The sequence below is a fragment of the Podarcis erhardii genome, assembly GCF_964252035.2.
Source record: "Podarcis erhardii genome assembly, chromosome: 8".
In the NCBI taxonomy this organism is placed as follows: domain Eukaryota; kingdom Metazoa; phylum Chordata; class Lepidosauria; order Squamata; family Lacertidae; genus Podarcis; species Podarcis erhardii.
The window spans coordinates 92,099,607-92,120,872 of NC_138499.1; the positions used below are offsets into that span (position 1 = coordinate 92,099,607).

General features: G+C 42.5%; 2 protein-coding genes across 6 annotated transcripts in view; one reads left to right on the forward strand and one right to left on the reverse strand.

Moving 5' to 3' along the window:
• MTRR (5-methyltetrahydrofolate-homocysteine methyltransferase reductase) overlaps window positions 1–12,827 on the reverse strand; it is a 28,472-nt gene extending 15,645 nt beyond the window's left edge. For 2 of the 5 annotated variants that reach the window (XM_081872726.1, XM_081872730.1), the window contains exons 1-8: window positions 12,402–12,536; window positions 11,152–11,309; window positions 8,402–8,555; window positions 6,626–6,743; window positions 4,764–5,109; window positions 4,202–4,321; window positions 3,081–3,234; window positions 1,441–1,529 (exon numbers count right to left, since the gene is read on the reverse strand). In XM_081872726.1, the coding sequence (XP_081728852.1) occupies window positions 1,441–1,529; window positions 3,081–3,234; window positions 4,202–4,321; window positions 4,764–5,109; window positions 6,626–6,743; window positions 8,402–8,555; window positions 11,152–11,295 (1,125 nt within the window). In that variant the 5' untranslated portion in view covers window positions 11,296–11,309; window positions 12,402–12,536. Of the gene's footprint in view, window positions 1–1,440; window positions 1,530–3,080; window positions 3,235–4,201; window positions 4,322–4,763; window positions 5,110–6,625; window positions 6,744–8,401; window positions 8,556–11,151; window positions 11,310–11,936; window positions 12,267–12,401; window positions 12,539–12,756 lie in introns of those variants that run through there. The other 3 variants (XM_081872727.1, XM_081872729.1, XM_081872728.1) reach the window with 3 other exon arrangements.
• Window positions 12,828–12,942: 115 nt separating this feature from the next.
• On the forward strand, window positions 12,943–20,660 carry FASTKD3 (FAST kinase domains 3). Its single transcript, XM_081872740.1, has 7 exons — window positions 12,943–12,948; window positions 14,879–16,342; window positions 16,748–16,833; window positions 17,189–17,363; window positions 18,262–18,331; window positions 18,773–18,887; window positions 20,120–20,660. Exons 2-7 carry the CDS (start codon window positions 14,905–14,907, stop codon window positions 20,216–20,218), a joined length of 1,983 nt encoding a protein of 660 aa, XP_081728866.1. The 5' UTR covers window positions 12,943–12,948; window positions 14,879–14,904; the 3' UTR covers window positions 20,219–20,660.
• Window positions 20,661–21,266: the final 606 nt, after the last annotated feature.

Below are 21,266 nucleotides of genomic sequence, written 5' to 3' on the forward strand. Positions count from 1 at the left end.
CCCTTGTGGTCTCTTCCAACTCTATGATTCTATGATTATGAACGCCCAGGGTTGAGTCAAATGTGACTTCTGTGAACGGAAGGTCTCCTGAAATCAGGCAGAGGTTCCTGCTGAAAAGAGGCAGTGACTTTAGACAATTCACCCTCTGCTCTGCAATCTCCAGAGCAGCTCGGAAGGGGGCAAGGGCAGGGAGACATTCCGCAACACTGTCTCCAGAGCAGCTCAGCAGGAGGACCACGCAACTGAAGTTCTGCTCATGGGAAATCAGTCTCCAAGCCTTTAAATGTGTGTGTAGAAGGTACAGCAGTTCATAGAGGCTGCTACATGTGGTTTACTGATGACATCTAGTGGTCTAGTGGGAAAGGCCCACCAAAATTAACCCACAAACATGTTTAATCTAGCACCAAGGGAAGATGTACAGTGGAACCTCGGGTTACGTTACCTTCAGGTAGCGTAACTTTCGGGTTGTGAATGTGGCAAACCTGGAAGTGTATTCTTCCGGGTTTCGCTGCGCACGAATGCGCAAATGCGCTCTATCGCGTTGCGTGCTTGCACAGAAGCGGCACCTCTTCTTGTGGATTTTTTGGGGTACATACGGACCCCTTGGAACAAATTACATTCATATCCAGAGGGTCCACTGTATTCAAGTTACAAAGCCTTTCATCTGGCTGGCTGCTCATCGTTGCTGGTATCCAGTTACTGATTATTTTAGTTAGTGGAAGAGCGTTGATAGCACAGATATCAATACAGCCTGCTTGTTCAAACATGTATTTGTTAACTATTCTTCCACAACTTTGAGCCCTGCAAAGGCAGCGCCTCTCAGCACTTATTTCTTCATTTGCCCTCTCACTAGCAGCACTTGACTTCTTCTTGGACTCAGAGCAGCAGAGAGGAACAAGGCAGTTGTCGTGAGCAGCAAATTTCCTAATCCTCTCTGCTGCTCCAGGTCCAGAAAAAGAGGCCTGGTGCAGCAACCCAAGGGCGAGTGAGCGAGCAAGTGGCAGTGCAGAGAGAGAACCTGAAAGGGATTCTCTGCTGATGCGTCTGGCAGTAGCTGGAAATGGGAGCTGCTCTAAGCATGGGAGGCTCTTGGCCAAGGGAAGCCTCATTCTTTGGCTTCAGTATGATCAGAATCCGGCCTCCTCCACCCCATGAACATTCCATGGCATCGCAACAGCTCACAAATCGGCTGACGGCTTCAAGGGACAAACTACTTTCTGAGAGCTTATTGCAAAGATTCTGCACTGCTCAGAGACTAACAGTTAAAAACGGAGCAACTGAGAATGTCTTCCTCTTGACCTCAGGGAAGTCAGCTACCTGATGCCCATGGTTCCAAGTTCCAAACTTCTCCAATGTAGGCTTGAACCACCCAACCAGTCTAGGCCTTAGAGAGTACCAAGAATGGATATAATAAAGTTATTTGAAAAAGTAAAAAGTCACCTTTTTGAGAACTGCTCTTATTTCCAGACACCACGTCAGAATAAATTTCAAAGTACTCTTTTCAGGTATATACAGTGGCACAGCTGCTCCTGTTTAAGAAGAAAAAATAAATTTAAATTGGGAACATATCGAGAAACAGTTCCACTCTTCTTTATGATTACTTGTGAGTTGTAAAAGCTACCTCCTAGAAGACTCACTCATGTAGAGTGGCAGCTTTCAAATTATATTCCAGGGAATCCTAGGTTTCCTTCAAACCTTATCAAGGATTCCTTAACATTTACATCAAGAAGCTGACTGTTACCTAGCAGTCATGGAATAAGAGGACAGGTCCTTAAGAATCAGTAATTTTTTTTAAGTAAGCAAAAGTAGACTGACTGTCACAAAGCAGGGAAGTAAACAACAAGCTCTCCACAAATTCTGTAATCATTTAAACCAGGACTACAGTGGTGCCTCGCAAGACGAAATTAATTCGTTCCGCGAGTTTTTTCGTCTTGTGATTTTTTCGTTTTGCGAAGCACGGACTTTGGAAAAGCTTCAAAAATCACCAAAGTCTTCAAAAACCTCAAAAAAGGCTACCACACCGCGTGTTGCTCCTCGAAGTGAATGCACAGTTTTAAGAAAAAGGAAACAAACTTGCAAGACAAAGGAAACAAACTTGCAAGACGTTTTCGTCTTGCGAAGCAAGCCCATAGGGAAATCCGTCTTGCGAAGCAATTCAAAAAACGAAAAACTCTTTCGTTTTGCGAGTTTTTCGTCTTACGAGGCATTCGTCTTGCGAGGTACCACTGTATTTAACTTGTACAGAAGTTATCAGAATGCAGAGGCAGACAGAGCAGTGGCCAAATTTGCAGTGGGACACCAGATTATTCATTGTGGCGAAATCCCAATGAGACCAATAAAAACTCCAAAAGAATCTCCACAAACTAGGTAAATGGGCAAACAAAATAGTAGTAAGGTGTTACACTTACTACATTTATGTAAGTTCCATTGTGATAAATTAGGCTTGTATTTGAAAATATTCAGGACTAAGGAAGGGGTGTACATTGAGACAACGCTCCCCAACTTCACACATATGCTGGTGGCATATGAACTAGGGGTGTGCATTAGTTTTAAAATGAATAGAAAGAACAAAATGCCCCCAAACGTTTCAGTTTAAAAATCTAATGGAAATTGAAATGCCTTAAAACCCATCTATGTCTATTTTTGTTTATGTTTTCCCACTGACATCAAATAGGATATCCAGCTAGTACATCTGCTGCCTGTAACTTTGGGAGTTTTCAAAATCAAACTGGAGTACATTTTTAGATACTCTGCTACTTGCTCAAAGGATCACATATGCAAAATCTCAGAAAAGAGAAGAGAAAGGGCAATGATTTAGAAGCTGTAAAGATTAAAATTATTTCAGCTTTGAAGTCCTGCTCATATGTCACAAGGCTCTAAGAGACAGATGGCACAAGTTTGGGGACAAGACTAACAAGTGCCTCAGGTATTTTAACTTGGAATGCAATTTGCACAGAACTCCTGAGATCCCAAAATGAAGGGGCAGTTACACAAAATGAGTTTTCTCTTCTCTTCTCTTCTCTTCTCTTCTCTGAAGGGCATTATCACATGCAATATCATGGTAAATGCATAAAACCTACCTCTTTTTTTAGTGCCTGCCTTAACCTTCAAGCAAACAAAGTAATCTTTCTTCTCTGACAGTCCCAAGATATGAAGAAGCTCTTCCACCTCACTGGTATAATTAGGGCAAATGACATTAAAGGCATCTCCAGGCTGGTAGCTAAATGTGGTTTTCTGTATTTAAAATACAAGTTGGTCCATGTGAAACTGAAAAGACACGTGCCATACACCATTTCCTTCCCTCTATTACATTGCATGCAAACGTTGTGGGTTATTCTATCTCAGCTATCCAAGGAAACTCATGATTCCAACAGACTTGATCCCAAGGTATGGGCTGACGGTGCATGAGCACACCACCTTGCTAAAGCTAAGCAGGTTTGGGTCTGAGTGGAAACTGCCTCGGAACTACATGGACACCATAAGGTGTGCTATAAATACAAGGAAATAAGTCAGTCAGGAATCTTTAGACTTATTGAAATCAGTGGTCTTCTCCACATATTAGCCAGATACAATCCCCTCTTTTAATGCCACAATTTGTGAAAATATACACTTGTCAAAGCAATGGATGTGTGCTCCTTCTTGTCCTCCAAGACCTTTGCAGCTCATTGGCAACTATAAACTCCCGTGAAGGAAGTGTTTCATTATACTAACCTGAACATCTACTGCAGCATGTACTGATACACTTCTGTTTACCAAATTGAGGGCCATGTCTGGATCCTTAGGTAGTCCAAATGGCACCACTGACACATCAAAAGGAGGCACTGGCAGGTAATCCCAAAGTTTTACGGAATTTGGGAGGGAGGAACTTAATGCAGGAGCAGCCCAAACCAACTCATGGTGGACTGAGAAGTCTCAGTGGACATGAAATGATGGACTGGATATATCTGGTGATACCCAGAAACCTGGGAAGAGGGAATGGAATGTCTTGGAAAAGGGAACAGCTGCCTGGTTGGAACACAAAAGAGGAGCACTTCACATTGCAACATTTAATGCAGATTCCCCTTGTAAAATCATATTTTAAAACTTGTTTAGTGTTAAAATTGGGACAGTGGACTTCAAAAGGGTTGTCTTGTACTGTAGGTTTATCATCATTATCATTTCTGTCAAGTTAATCAAAAAAACCCAAACTAATTCAACTTACAGAAATATCAAGTTCTAGCAGCAAAGTTCTTTTAATTGCATCATCCCTAGTAAGTTGAACAGCCTTGATGACAGGAACCTGGAAAACGGAGCTCTCTGAAACGCAACACAGGCTGGGATCCTAAAAACAAGCTGACGTAAATTTAGATCAAAGGAATAAGCACATAAATATTTGTACACCATTATATGAAATAACAGTAAAATATATACATGATCCTGCCCTGCCTCCCAGCACATCAAGGCCTATCATTTCAATGAAAGAGCTGAGAACATGTTTAACTTTCCAACTTTAGAAGAAAGCCATTGTGGTCTTTCCCAGTAAAAACAATCATCTCTTATCTTCCTCTCCCCACTTGTGAGGATAACATGGGGGGAAGGAGAACCACATGCACCAATGTGCGTTCCTTGAAGGAAAAAAATGGATATAAACGTAATAATAAAATCATTTCCCTTCTTCACAAATAAGTAACTTTAAAATCATGTTGCATCTTTAGTTCCCAAATGCAAACTTACAGAAGATCGGAGTTTTACATCTGGAAATTGTGTCCCTGTGGGAGACCTACCTGCTCAGAGCTTTCTTGAAAGTGCACTTCTAGGTATTCTGGTGGCAAAGCAGGAACATTAAGAGCCAACTGTGAAAGTGGAGGAACCGAGTGGAAAAGTGAAGGCTGAGAGCCTTGAAGGGGAAGTTCTGACTTAGTAACTGCTTTTGCTAGGAGATCATTGTTCACACCCGAAACTTCTAGCTTCAAACGCTCTACTCTGGAGTTTATGCACGAGTTACAAACTGCATCAGCACAAAGAGATGGAGGTTGTTCAGTGTGGTTTCTTTCTTTCTTTCTGGATGCAAATTCTTGGTGGAGGGCAGGCCAAAGTCCAGCAATCCAAGGGTCAACCACCAGTTCCAAACTGAAACCAAGCAAAAAAAGTGAATTTTAAAAAGTATGTATGAAAAGATCAGGATAAATGTCAGCACCCAAACAGCACCTGCAGATTATTTAAACACAGTTTACAAGTTATTTCAAAGGTTTATGTTGGCTTTTTAAAAGAGCGGTTTACAAAAGAAAAAGCAAGAACTGAGACATTGCACACATATCTCACTAGACAGGACTTTAACATATTTTAACAGGCTTTATAGTAGTGGGGAAAAGTTACAATGTGTGGTATTATATTTAATTTTCTTATTCCAGAAACTTAGAAGAAGTGCCCATCTTTAAAAAAAATGTTTTCTTATTTACTGTTCTGATGCTAGCTCTTATTTGGTATGTTAATCTAAATAATAAGGCTTTTCCCATATTTTCCTTTTATTCTGATACAGGAGGTGGATTTTTGTTTCTCCAGAGATGACTAAGGCACAGCCTTGCACCTATCAGAAGATATGTGACTAACTGTATGTCCACCTTTTCTATTTCTGTCTGGACTGCGAACAAAAGAATCATTTTGGGTTTTCTTCATATGTTGTTCCAGAATTTTTCTTTATAATGACATGTGGTCAGGAAACGTGTATGAAGTTTCTTGCTCAAATTGCTCTGGATCTCCAGCATCTTATAGTAGAGTTTTGTAAATTTTGCTTATCCTGTAGGGTGTTAAATGCCACTGATACATGAATTTGAAAAGACTATTAAGGTTAAACTTTATTAAATAATGATGTGTTGAATAACCAAGTTCGCTCTTCTGGCTACGTGTGCAGGCTATTGGCTTTCTCCCACTTTAAAAGCCATTATTAAAAGCAGCACACCAGAGCCCTCTATCAGCTGATATAATCACGAGAGCCCCAGTGAGATATTTACTTCCTGGGATGTGCTGTGCTGCTCTTTGCACTGCATTTGCAAAAAACGAAAACAATAGCAGTACTTAATGAGGCAAAGAAGGACAAACTCAACCATGTCTATCAATTTCAACTCCTCTTACTTCTTCTGGGAGATCAAGTCACAAGAGGCTCTTTCCAAGAAGAGATCTGGAGCAGGAGGGCAAGGCAGCAGTGAAGGCAGGAGTTTGGGAATGTTTCTGCCCAGTAGCTCTGCAGAACCAGTGGGCAAAAAGACTCAGTGGGGTCATTTCAGCTGAGACTAAGCAAGCTATGCTCTTAACTTGAACCGTCACAATTGCCCATGGCTACTGCTGACACACTGTCTGCTTCTGGGAACATTTCCTGGGGGAATGAAGGAAGCATGATGCATGAGCAATCTTCATCTAGGATAGAGATGGAATTTTTAGGAGCAGTGGAGAATCATTCCACCCTTGTGCTTAATTTGAGGAAAAGTAAATTATTTCACTGGCAGATCTCTCCTATTTTGCTCCTCCTCAGTTTCTAAATTGGTGTTCAGATGGGGCTATAAATAGCTGGGGTGGGGGTGGGGATTGGAACAAATGCCACACAAGGCGACTTAACCAAAACCTCATCAGAGAAATTTAGGTTTCTTACCCGACAGCATCATCAGCGAGTCCAACCTCATAAAAGCGTTGTGCTCCAAGTTCCTGAAATCGTTTGTCTATTATCTTCCCACCATTGCAGAAAAATGTGTATTCTGAGTCTCCCAGGCCTGCAAATAAAAGTAAGGGAAAAGGCAAACCAAGAAAACCTGCATCAGATCAATTCCCTGGAGAAGGTGTTTCAGAATAAATCAAACTCTGCCCTCTAGCTTTAATGCAGCAGTAAGACAAACTACAAAACAATAAGCACAAGTTCCTAGGATTGCCAACACAGGCCTCCTTGTGCAGACATGGATGGTGCCAAGTAGACAATGGTTTCTTCCATGCAGAGTCCAACTGTGTCCCCCCCCCCCAAGCTTTGGTAAGGCAGGGTGGAATTTTCCAAAGCTGACTCTCTCACCCGTCCCAGTCTCTAAACCACTGAGGCGGTTCAGAAGAGGAGAACAAGAATGTAAGTTTCTTCTGAACTGGGAACTGGCACCTCCTTGATGCTGCCGCCGCCGCCACCATCAGTCCAATTTGGACTGGCCCTAAGATACTAACTCAGAAAGAAGCACTTCTCTTCTACGCAGCTTGAAATGTTTGGCATAAGGACTGGAACAGAGAGAATGGTTCTCATTCTCACTCTTCACCCCTCCCTGCCTACCCCAGGTGATGCTGGAAACGGATGATGTGTGGCACAATTGCTGGGCAGCGGCCCCACATGGTGTCATAGTGCTCTCAGGCTATCTGGAAGTAACTGCGAAGCACACAGACCTGCTCTAGGAACAGCCACTTCCTCTGTGCAGCAGGAGAAACAGAAAGGAGAAAGAAAGGGGGCCACAAAAGCAGAAAGTGGGGGCATGCGCCATTTTAGCAACCTGGAGGCTTAGGCTGCTGCTCCTACCCATCCCTCCAAACAGCTATCTAGAGAAAACCATTACCGCCCTGCAGTCTGGTTGGGAATCAACCGCTATTACAAAAAAAATAATTTAAAAAATTACTCATTGATAAAGGTAAGTAGCCAGGCACCAGAATTATCAGTGAAAAAGTCAATGAATTATGGGCAATATTCACAATCGCCAAAGTGCAATAGGCAAAGCCTCTTCCACAATTAAGTTTTGGATGCCTGTGTTTAAGTCATCATCCTATTCTTCAGACTTCCAAATTTTAAAAGACAAAATTAATTAATTAGCAGAATAGCTGGCTATATATGGCTGATAGTACCTTAAAAGCAGAAAAGCATGTTCGAATTCAATAAGTAAAGTTAAGACACCAAGTCATGCTGGTTTTTTTGCTGGTTTCCTATTCAACAGCACACATGAAGTAAAAAAAAAAAGTATAGTGCTATTTTTTATTTCACTATCATAAATGAAATAATCCCCTTTGGTTATACAATTGAAATTCATATGAATTTGCCATCGACTTTGGAATCACATTTGTTGGATCAGAGTTCTTTCATGGATCATAATTTTAAAATACGGAAAGATATAGCATAGCAAAAACACAGTCTAAAAATACAAAGGATGTTAAATTGTAAAATTTAAGAATATATAGCTCATATTTCCCAATGAAGAAAGTACAGCTAAATCCTTATTTCAGAGAGGCTTGAATTGTACCCTGATTCTGTGTGGTGCCTCATCAATACTCGTAATGAGGGCCGCACAGCTATACTAACTGTGATCATAGTTAAGCAATTTGATCAAAAATATATTGGATCCAGCCTGCAGTTTTTTGCAACAAGGTTTCTCCCCTGCTTTATACGAATAGCAGCTTACAAGCAAATTACCTAGCAATCCGTATCGTAAATGGGAAAAGTGGTCCGACGGCAGAGATTTATCGTTAATTTCCTTAACAAACTTGACTGCTGTGTCCGGTGGCTCTCCTGTACCCGTAGTAGAAGTAACAATAACCACGGGGTCTTTTTCACTATTCAAGTTATACTGTAAATTGAAAGAAACAAAGTTGGAGCATAATGCAGAAACGTTCAAAACTGGGTGGTATTTGGACGCACACAATCAGAGCTGAACATCCAGTAATGTGGGGTTAAGCCATTGTGATGTTTCAATTCATCAGGTTTTTCAATTAGCTTTTTAAAATCTATTTTGATAGCTCTGAGCCTCCTACGGGGAGGAATTTAATATCACACTAAGGTGATGATTCCATCTGCGCAAGCATTTTGGTTTCCAGATAGAAGAATCCCCCCCCTCCTCCCCACATGGGCTGTCCCAGGAGTTCTCTTGACACAGACCCCTGAGCCAATTTCAGGAGGGGGTGCATGGGGGCAGCAGAAGGGAGGAAGGCCGTATTGCACAAGCAGAAGTCCTTGCACAGGGCTTCTGCGGATGGGAGTCATTTGTTGAATCCCACACAAATAGCGGAGTTTTACAACCAGTGAAAGAAACAGAATAATGGTTCTAATTCCAAGTCTTGCCTCAGCTTGTACAGTAGGTAGGACTTTACATGTTGCAAGGATCCAAAGCTAGATGCAATAGTTGAGCTTGGAATCAAAAATCACATACTCTCACAAATTATATATACTCAGTCCACAATTTAACCTCTTGCATCCTAATTCTCCACGAACAAATCTATGCAATATATAAGCATAGTGTAGTAGATTTCCTGCAGTATTGAACTTAGATAAGATAGTCCTATATTCAAATCCTAGCTCAGCTATGAACGTCACTAGGTAACTTTGACCAATCACTCTCTCAACCTAACCTACCTCATAGGGTTGTCCTAAGGATAAAACAGGATAACTTCCATGAGGGGGCATAAGAAGAAATGCAAATGTAATCAAGATGAAACCCAAGTATGCATAAGTGCATTTGCTCACATTTCTGCCTTCTTATACCCTCGGGATCCCTTGAAACTCTACATTTCTATGATTCCATGACCCTCCCTTTCCCCCTCTCCAATTTCTTTTTTTAAAAAAATAATATTTATTGGTATTTCAAAAAGTTACAAGAATAAAAAAGAAAGAAAAAGAAAAAAACAGAAAATACAAAAAAACAGAAAAAAATAAAAAACAATTAAAAACAAATCCATCTTTCCATATCTTATCTATCATTTGCTTGTTTCCTTGACCTCCTCACACCTCCCTTTTTTGTAATCTAGTTCATTAGTTGTTTCAACAAATCCTTTCCTTCTGTTTTTATCTTACTAATTTATCTTAATATATTGTAACTTTACATTCTGACCTGTTAACAATCCATTTTTACTTAATCCTTTATAACATTACTGCTAAAACCACATAGCTTCATTCCAGCATCCTTCTAACATTCCTTAATTTTACAATGTTTCTGTAGATAGACTTTAAATTTCTTCCAGTCTTCTTCTACCGACTCTTCTCCCTGGTCTCGGATTCTGCCAGTCATTTCCGCCAGTTCCATATAATCCACCACCTTCATCTGCCATTCTTCCCGGGTGGGTAGATCTTGTGTCTTCCAATACTTTGCAATAAGTATCCTTGTTGCTGTTGTAGCATACATAAAAAAAATTCTATCCTTCTTTGGCACCAATTGGCCGACCATGCCCAGGAGAAAGGCCTCTGGTTTCTTCAGGAAGGTATATTTAAATGCCTTTTTCATTTCATTATAGATCATCTCCCAGAAAGCGTTAATCTTTGGGCACGTCCACCAAAGGTGAAAGAATGTTCCTTCAGTCTCTTTACATTTCCAACATTTATTATCAGACAAATGATATATTTTAGCAAGCTTGACTGGTGTCATGTACCACCTGTATATCATTTTCATTATATTCTCTCTTAAGGCATTACATGCCGTGAACTTCATGCCTGTGGTCCATAACTGTTCTCAGTCAGCCAACATAATGTTGTGTCCAACATCTTGAGCCCATTTAATCATAGCAGATTTCACCATTTCATCTTGGGTGTTCCATTTCAACAGCAAGTTATACATTCTTGACAAAATCTTAGTTTTGGGATCTAACAGTTCTGTTTCTAATTTTGATTTTTCCACCTGGAAGCCAATTTTCTTATCCAAATTATATGCCTCCATTATTTGATAATAATGAAGCCAATCTCGCACTTTGTTTTTTAGTTTTTCAAAGCTCTGCAATTTTAATTTATCTCCCTCTTGTTCCAAAATTTCCCAATATTTCGGCCATTTGGCCTCCATATTGAGCTTTTTCTGAGCCTTCGCTTCCATCGGCGACAGCCACCTTGGAGTTTTATTTTCAAGTAAGTCCTTATATCTTGTCCAAACATTAAACAATGCTTTCCTAACAATATGATTTTTAAACGCTTTATGTGCCCCCCTCTCCAATTTCTTTTCCCTTGGACAAAATTTGCAGTGTGAGCAACCTGGTACAAGGTGCAGTCTTTAACATGTCACTACCATCTACGTTGATTACCCTTTTTACCCAAAGACTTCAACAAAAAGAGAACAAAATCAAGATGTACCTTATAGGGGAAAGATTTCTAAGGAAAGCTCTGAATGATCCAAAGAAATGTTGTGGAAAGTCATTTGCAAATATGCCACTCCTGTATATTTGAACGGGGTGTTCAAAGAATCTTACCTTGTCTGACTCACTGATGCAGTGAAGATCTGCTTCAAGCCCACTGTCCTTGGCCTGATGGTATATTTCCTCAGCTATAGCTTTTGCCTGACCCTTCTGGCTTGCATAAAGGAGCAAAAACCTACGGTTTGTTCTACAGCACATCTTTCAAAGATCAACTACAGTACATGGGAAAAGAAAAAAGAGAGAAAAGCAAAGGGGTTACTTCATATGGAACAATGAGACTGTAATCCTTTCCAGAAATGGCAGTTCCTGCTTCTCTTCTCCCCCCAGCCTTCCAAATATATTACCCTTCAGAAAGCAAGTTCAGGGCCAAAATTCTATACACATTATTGAACAAAGTGGGACTTGCCTCCAAGAATATATGTGCAGGATCAGGTTGGACATACTTTACCCACCCCAAGTGAGGTGGCCCAACCAAAATAGGCAGTACAGGCTACTGCTTGGGGCAGCAGAAATCCAGGAGCTCAAGGCTAATTTGAAAACCCCTCTAGGAAAAACCTCTCTATCCTTATTTCTGTATACCTGAAGGAGCATCTCCACCCCATTGTTCAGCTCAGACACCGAGATCCAGCACTGAGGGCCTTCTGGCATTTCCCTCACTGAGAAGCCAAGTTACAGGGAACCTGGCCGAGGGCCTTCTCGGTGGTGGCACCCGCCCTGTGGAACGCCCTCCCAGCAGATGTCAAGGAAAGAAACAACTATATGACTTTCAGAAGACATCTGAAGGCAGCCCTCTTCAGGGAAGTTATAAATGTTTGATCTTTTATTGTGTTTTTAATCACCTGTTGGAAGATGGCCAGAGCGGCTGGGAAGGCCCAGCCAAATGAGCAGGGTAGAAGTAATAAATTATTGTTATTATTTTATTATTATTATCATCATCATGATCATCATCCTGATTCTTGCTTAGGGAAACATAATCACAGCAGTGGGGGCAGCAACTGAGAAGGTCCTGTTTTCCTGACTGCAGTCAGATCCCCCTCATTCTGTACAAGTGAACGGAGCCAAATGCTTCCCTGCGTTCCATTTTCTTGCCCGCGACAGAAAAGAGAAGTCGCATTAGGAAAGCCTGAAGAAGCCACGCGGAAAGGACCATGTGGAGGGGGAGGCGACGCCCAGGCAGCCCCGCCGCCCCCGGACCAGGCTCGGCTCCCGCCCCGGCCAAATGGCCTCCGGGCCCCCCCGCCCCCCCCCCGCCCCCGGCCCCCGGCCCCCGGCCCCGGCCCCCGCGCGCCTCTCCAGGCCCAGACCTGCTCGCCCGCCGCTCGCCCGCCCGCCTGGGAAGCAGCAGCGGAAGAGGAGAGCTGCCAGTCGGAGCGAAAGGGGGGCGGGACAAGGCGCCCGATTGGGCGCTCGGCACAAGAACCATAGACTGGAGAAGTAGAGGAGGGACGGGAAGGCGGTGCTTCGGGGCTCCTCTCTCTCTCTCTCTCTCTCTCTCTCTCTCCCCGCCGCGACTCCCCCCAGCGCAGGGCTGCCCAGTGCGCACGCGCCGAGGCCGGAGTGTCTGGCGGGGCGACCTCCCGTTCTTGCTGGAGGGCGAAGCCTGACCCGCCCAAGGGAGCCAAGCATTCCGGCAGAAACAAGGACACTCTTCTGAATTACCGGTCTTGAGTTTGCGCGCCGGGCCCTCGCGGGGGGTGATGGGAGTTGTGGTCCGGCGCCCTCAGGCGGCTCGAAGGCCCTTTCACTTCCGGGGTCGTGCATTTGAACCCCCGCTTCCTGTTGCCGAAAAACTAGGCCGAGCCCCAACCGGAAGGCGGGTAGTGGAGGGGAAGCGCCGCGGCGGAGAAGCGGGTAAGGCTCCCTGGCAGCCCCGGAGAAGAGGGCCTCCCCAGGCCCGGCCCCTTCTCGGGGGTGGCTCCTCCCTGCATAGGGAAGCCAAATTGGCTCCCTCTTTGCTGCCTTGCTGTTTTTGTTATAATTATCTGTATGTTTTAAACACACACATATGTTTGTCCTTTAATGAACCCCCATGCTTTTAGCTAAAAGTGACCTGTCTATCTGAAGTTTAGACAGATTTCGCCTGAGTCATAATGTAATGCAACATTTTCTGGTGGAACCCAGCTGGTGTTGTGTTGTGGGGGGGGGGGGGTCCTCTTGAGAACATAACTGAAGTCCCTTCTCGCCACAGCTCAGCACAAGAGATATAGCTTGCAATGTTTGTACCAGAATGTGGTAAAGTTTGATTTGATGTTTGTTTGGATGTCTTATGGCTTCTTTTTACTGAGGCTCTTAAGTCTAACAAATGCTTGTGGGGTGGGCAAGGAAATTTGCCCTCCTAACCAGCTCTCCCAGTTCTATGCTGTCCTTCAGTAGCAGGCAAACCAATGTGCATCTGTGTGATTAAGGAAGATATGGCAAGCAGTGGTGCCCCACAGGCCAGCAGTCCTCCAAGGACTGAGAGTGCACAAGGATTTAACATTCTAATTCTTTAGGACCAATTGCATGCGCTGATTTGCTTGGCTGCCCATACTGGTACCATTTGCTTAGATCACTGTCAGAAGCATTTCAAACAAGCACAGGTTTCTAGAGATTGAATTCCAAAATCTCAGCCTTACAGCCCATAAATCTTGCTCTTGATTGGGGTTAGGGATCTGACCTTTCTTTGGCCAGATCACTCCATATTTACATCACCACCAACATAGAGCTTTTCCCGTTGCAAGATGTAACTTCATTCCATCTTGCTTCTGCAAGGAAGCTTCTTGAAAATCCCATATTTAGAAAGGCATTGTCCTTGTGGTATAAAACAGGTTGAAACCATTGAACATGTTTTATTTTACTGTCCATTTTTATGCTGAAATCGGCAAGATACTTAAATCTCATGCTGAAAGAAAGGTTTAATTGCCCTGATTTATCCAAGGTTTCCTTTCTACTGACATTATGGTGAATGTAGCAAAATTTAAACAAATTTAAACTAAGTTAGTTCTAGGTATGAGCTTTCGTGTGCATGCACACGAAAGCTCATACCTAGAACTAACTTAGTTGGTCTTTAAGGTGCTACTGGAAGGAATTTTTTTACTTTGTTTTGACTATGGCAGACCAACACGGCTACCTATCTGTAGCAAAATTTCTGAGAGATGCCATGAAATGATGTCGCTGTAAGACTTGAGAGGCACTTTTTAACCTTATGACGTCTATCTGTTTTATCTTAAAGTATCTGCTTTCATGAACAGATGCCAATTTTACACGTTGACTTATACTTGTAACCTGTGTATGCCAGTAAAGGATTAATACTTAGGCCATGGGCCAGTGGATCATCAGTCTGCCTGTAATTTCAGCTCAGTGCATTTATTTATTCACTTCTTGTTCACTGTAAAGAAGTTAGTATTCCATGCTTAATAATGTAAATTCCATGCCGCGGAAATCCAGATTCCATACTAAGAAAAGCCAACCCTTACTCCAGGCTCCTGGAATTTCAACAGCCACTGCCCATCACACTTTGAAGCATAGCTTTGCATCTATAATGGCTAGAAATGTGATTCTCCATGATTATGGAAATTTGAGGTTATTAAGACACTTGATTCTGTGGACAGTACCATGTTATGTAATTAGTCTCCCCTTCTGTAGAACTATAGGATGGACACAGTCCTCATTGTGCCATCTCTTGACCTTTCTTTTCATGCGGTTTTTTAAAAAAAAAAAAATAATAATAATAAAAGCTCTCGAAGGCTAACCAGGATATCTCTATAGTGACACTGACTTTTAGTTGTTGTTTTTCTTTCAGGGAGAAATGTTCAAAGCAGACCTGAAATGGCTTCCATGAATTTTAGATGTATCCAGGCATCTATTTCTACAATGCAAGCATGTAGGCAGCTACTAACTCGAGGCACAGCCTTGAACCATTTTGGCCAGCAAATTAGGCAGTTCAGGTTATGTCCCCATGGTTCTTCAACATTGCGAACAGTGTGTTCAGTCTGTGGTTTTCAGTGCACGGCTTGTAGAAACTACCATATGGAACTGGGAAATCACCCCGGCTATGTTACGGGAATGGTGCAACTCCATGGAGAAGCTGGTAACAGTGTAAAATCTGGCAGCACGTGGACAGATGAACAGGTGTTTTTGAAGTTGAACTGTTTCTGTTCATACAAAGACATGTTCAGATTTGTAAGCACATTGGAAAGTTTATCTGACACCATGGTGGCAGCTGTCCTTCAGCGGTTGTGTGATGTTCAACTGGAGGACAATATGCTGAATAATCCAGAAGTGGTGATGGAGGATGAAGTCTTCAGGTCACTTTGCTTCCAGCTGGAACAAGAATCACCAAGCCTATCTGAATCTGGTCTTGTAAATTCACTAAATGCTTTGATAAAATTACGTGTAGATCCCTGGAGTACCTTGATGGTTCGTTTGGTGTCAGAGAGCCAAGAACGTCTTGATAAAGGCCAGATGACTATTAGAAATCTGTGTGTTCTTGGAGAATCCTTGTTCAATCTAGAGGGTCCAAGTTGTGCTATTTTGGAACAAATTATGGACCAAGTTCAAAGTACAAACCTGGAGGACTGGAAGGCTGATGAAATGGCTATGGTCTACAAAATGCTGCAGCTGGGTGTCGGAGAGAGAGGAAAGTACCAAGCCCTATTAAACAAAATGAGCAATTTAACTGTAACTCGGGTTCCTCAGTTCAGCCCCGAAATGACAAGTACAGTGTTAAATGCTCTGGTGGTTCTTGATCAAACCCAAGCCGTTCCTCTAGTGATAAAGCTTTGCAAGCATTCAGTACGGCACATCCCATATTTCACTGACAGTGAGCTAGAAAAGGTGCTGGAGGCTTTCATTCATTTTGGACACAACGACCAGTTCTTCACTGAAGCTCTAGAAAGACATGTTGCCAAATACGCCTTCACCATGCATCCCTGTGCCGTTTCCAAAGTCATGCAGTTCTGCAGCAGGAAGCGCATCCTTTCTAAAAGCATCTTCAATGCAGTGGCAGAAAGTTTCATCTACAATGCTGACAACTTCACCACTGCTCAGATCGCTGAGCAGATTATTCCGTTTGGGAAACTCAACTATTTGCCTCCGTGTGCTCCTTCTCTTTTCCAAAAGCTTGAAAGGATACTCAGCACTCGATCGGCCCAGTTTCAGCCTCATGTATTCTTGAGCCTTCTTCATGCATGCACCCTAGTTGAGCGCTATCCCCTGAATTTCCTGGCAAAAGTCTTTAGTCCCTATTTTCTGCAGCAGTTGCAAGGTAAGTATATAGCTTGTCTAGGGATGTGGATGTTCAGAAATGTCACCTCATAAATGACATGCCCCTGGTAACATTGTTAACTCACATGGGCTAGTAATGGAAGTTGTGAATTCACATTGGAGAACAGGAGTGGGTCTTGGAGAGACCTTGGGAAATTACATCTGCAGTAGGATTGAAGTGGGGCAGGAGCTCAGGGGTAGCCTCCCAGTATTTTGTTAGTTGTACTGCAGAGTTGGTAGCAAATCTTACTTTACACTCCCCTTGGTGACTCTAGTAGCTTTCCTGTGAAATGAAAGTTTAGGAAATAGCTTTAAGCAGCTGTTTCTTAGCCCCCCCCCCCCGCTTTTTAAAGGGAAATAAATTGTGTAACCGTCTTTCTTGATGCCTCTGATTCTTTTATCCCAGCTGAAGGACCTGGTTTGAAGAAGTCTGTTCTTTCTCAGTTGACTCAGCTATTTCTAACAGTTACACTGGAGTGTCCTTCCTACGAGGTATGAGAATATGCTATTCATTTTTGTGCATGTTTTGATCCTGCACAGAATAGGCAACAGTGTTGCATAATAAAATAAGCAGCCTTAAGTAATGATGCTAATTAGTAACTGTCAATAGCAGCAGTCATACTGAATTTTGCTGGTAGCTTAGTGTTCCGTGCGTGGCCCGTTGGGCTTTCAGTTCAGCGGAGTACCTATATAAGGACCTTCCAAAAAAAGACTGCAAATAACTTGTTCTGTGCCACCAAGTGTTCCCTTACAACCCATTCCTGTCTTTGTACCAAACTGCTTGCATATTTATTAGTATTTCTACCTGCAGGAAGAAACTGCTTATTTTCCTCTCCTGTCTTAATAGGGTCCCCAACTCCTTCCCAAGTACATTGTGAAGTCCTTTCTCACGCCAGATCGTTCAATGGAGTCCTTGGTAGACAGTCACCTCTACAGCAGAGTAAAGGCTGGCCTCACTGACCTCTTGGGGGCCCGGATATATTTTGCCTCTCACGTGTTGACACCATACTGCTATACTCTGGGTAGGGAAGCTGTTGCTAATACGTGTCTTGCTGAATGCAAATGTTAATGGTCATAGTCCCATAATTATGAAAATTTCTGTTTCAGTGTGTAAAGTAATGCTGCATTAATCTTCAACAGACCTGTACTTTGCAGTAACAAACAAACAAACCCTTCAAAAAGTTATAGCTGATCCCTGACATGATTGCTTCTCCTAAATAGTAGAGTTACTTGCCAAATGCCTCCTTGCTCAGCATAATATTGCGGGAAATTCCCATGGTTGTGTGTGTCAGTATCCGGTTGACTGCCAGATACTATACTATTCTGCAGAAGGAAAAGGGGTCCTTACCATCATAGAAATTCTCTTTTGACCCATCCACCCCCTACCCCCCATTTTCCATTCACATGCAGACTAAATGAGTTGGAAATAGGATGTAGACGATACTTTTATCCTCTTGCTACCTTTAATACTTAATGTTTTTCTATTATGAGAGATGGATTTCTTTTAACAGATCTCATACTTTGCATTCATATCAAGTGTAGATAAGAAGTAGAAAGGCCCACATATGCTTTCCACATTCCAGATGGTAAAGAAGAATAATGCTCAAGTATTTTGGGTGGTTTTGCCCAAACAAAAAGAGGCACAAAATTTATAGTATATGCTATAGAAGAGGCATGTCCAACTTTCAAGAGACTGAGATCTACTCCCACTATTAAAAAAACTGGCAGTGATCTACCAAAATTGTAGAGATTTTTTAAGGAAGTCAAAATTGTTGGGCCTTTTTTCCTTTCCTTTTTCTTTTTTTGAGTCCGGGGGGGGGGGCAGGGCAGCGATCTACCACAGAGCCCTCGCAATCTACCTATTGACCATCCCTGCTATAGAAACATAGTAACTTTTTTCTTGCTCCTTCCTCGCACCAGATATTGAGATTAAACTCAATGATGAAGGATTTGTACTACCAGCTAATAGACATGAAGAGGCGTACCAAAGGTAAGCAAGATGCTAAATATAAACAGAGTAGTGCAAGTGGTGTACAATTTTCTGTTCTTTCAATTTGTGTCTTTGCTTGTTGCTTCCCTGGGGCTGCATCCCACAGGACTCCAGAAACATTCAGTTAAACAATTGCACTGAGAGACAGACCACTTTCAAAGAACTTGTTCTGTGGCACTAGCCCATGGCAAGGTGTGCTCCTCCTGTGGGATCTTCCCCTGGGGTCGAGGTACTTCACAAGATTCTGTGGTTCAAATGCTAAGAGCAATATGACATCCCACCGCAGGGAAATGGCAGCCACATTGCACCATGGAGGTTTCGTCAGGTCTTTGTATTACCCAAGACGTGTAATAACCTAAAAAACAACAACTATGCAGGATGTCATAAAAGTTTGATTCAAATGTGATAAATATTTAATCTTATTTTGTGTTTGATTGGCAGAATAGCTCTCTGCATTGATGATCAAAGAAGATTTTGCACCAACAGTCACAATCTTCTTGGAAAAGAGGCCATTAAGCAAAGGCACCTACAGCTAGCTGGTTACGAAGTTGTGCAGGTAAATATTTGTAGTAGTTGGGGTGAATCAAATGGTTGCTGTTCAAAGCAGATAGGAAAATTGCAGGCAAGAAAGTGTGAACAGCAGGTAGCACTGGAAATCCATATTGCTGCCTCAGACTCTCTCTTGAAGCTTGGGCTCTTAATAGCTGATACCTACCCCCATTGAATGCTTAATCTGGACCTGGAAAATGTCAACAATTGCAGGCCAGTGGTTAATATCCTATTCCTGGGCAAGTTGCTGAAGAGAGTGGCAGCTGGCAAATGCTAGGATACTTCTGGATGAAGCTGGGGTTTTTGTTTTGTTTTTGGTTTTTTTTTAACCATGTTGATTTGGCTTCAGAACTGGCTTTGGCACAGAGAAATTGCCTTAGTCATAACGAAATGACCTTTCCCAAGAAAGAGAAGGGCAGGGGAGCGTGGCTCTGCTGGATTCCTCAGACCTCTCAGCGGCTTTCAGTACTGTTGACCATGGCATCCTTCTTAACAGTCTGACAGCTGATTGTTGAAGGCACTGCTTAGGACTGGTCCTGCTTCTATTTGGAGGAGCAGTTCCAGAGGGTGGGGCTGTTGGAACACCGCTTGACCCTGTGGCAGCTTTGCTTGGGGTCCCCACAAGGTTCCACACTCTGCTCCAGGCTGTGGTACATCTACATGAAGCAGATGGAAGAGGTCAACCAGAGATTTGGCGTCAAGTGTCACCAATATACAGGTGACACCCAACTTTATCTCTTTGTTGCTGACTTCAGGCAAGGCTATGGACATCCTGAAACAATTCATGGTCACAGTAATGGACTAGATTGGGGTTAATAAATGGAAACTCATTCCAGAGGTACTGTTATTGGGTGGTTCACTCCCCACAGGTGAATGGGGTTGCTAGGAGAATTCTACCCTAGGTATATATAATTCTTCCCCAGGATGGAATAGATCTATAAAAGTAGTTTTCCAAACTTCTCCTGCCCCCCATGAACCACTTGAAGATCACTCAGCAGACCACTCAATGGTTTTTCTGCCTGTTGTATCAGTTGTGATGTGCTATAGTGGCTGTGGATTGATTTTTAATTAAATTTTTATTGCTCTTTTTATTTCTTATATCAAAAACTATAGGATACAATACATAAGAAAAAATAAGCAACAGACCAATTCCTCTAATTTCACAGAAGAAAAATTATCTGAGTTTGCTTCCTGTAAAATGCTTTCAGTAATACATTCTTCCTTCCTTTTAACTTTCAGATTCCATTTTTTGAATTTGAGTCACTGAAGACCAGAAGTGATATAGTGGAATACCTGCACAAGAAAATTTTTTCTAACTCTTATAGGCTCAGCTGGTGATTGAAATAGAATCCAAATGATGCTGACAGATCTATGAAGATTGGTTTATTATTATTATTATTATTATTTTAAATTTGGGACTTGATAAGCTACTGTGATTTAAAAAAAACCTGAATCTTGTTTTCTGGGCCAGTCATTGAGTTATCGAATTGCAGAGCTGGAAGAGACCCCAAGGGTCATCTAGGCCTTCCCTCTGCAATACCGGATTCTCAGCTAAAGCATCCATGACAGATCCAACCTCTGCTTAAAAACCTTCAAGAAAGGAGAGGCCACCACCTCCTGAGGGAGACCGTTCCACTGTGGAACAGCTCAGTCCTCTAACAATACATAAAGAGAATGTGCCAAAAGGCTGGTAAAATACAACTAAATTTATTTTTAGTGTGACTGTATTCATCCCAAATAAAACTGGGAAAAATATTTTGTTACACTCCCCCCCCCCCCCGCCCAAAACAAATTGCCACAGGAAATGCCAAGAGATTTGTTATTTTCAGGCTATTGACTCTTCACGGATGCCTGAATTTGTGAGCTGAACTAGCAGTGACATTAAAGTGATGTTTAATGTTAATAGCTAGCAGGAGAGGCTGTTTTACTAAGGGATTACAGGAAGGTGTGTTAGTTATTTCTTCCCCACTGCAATCCTGATGAAGACTAACACTGAAGCTGCTATATTGGTGCTAATGGAAACTCCCCTTCTAGGGCTAATTCCACCATTTGGACTATACAGGGGGGAAAGGAAAAAACACCATTTGGACTATGCAGGGGGGAAAGTGCTCCAACCTTGTTAGTTTCACCTCTAAGAAGTCCTTCCCCGTCTTGTTGTAACATCTTAGAACCATTTTAAAGCAGTTAAATGAAAACCCATCCCAGACACAACTTCCAGACACATTTGTTTGGACCCCAAAGTCAGGTCGCTCAGACATTGCCCTTTGGCTTCTGGCCCCTTAAAGTTACAATAATACCTGTGATGGCACTAAAAGAAACATCACTGCCAGTCCAAGTGGCTCGTAAGTTTCTTCCAAATTGCTTCTCACCTCAAGCCATGGTTGTG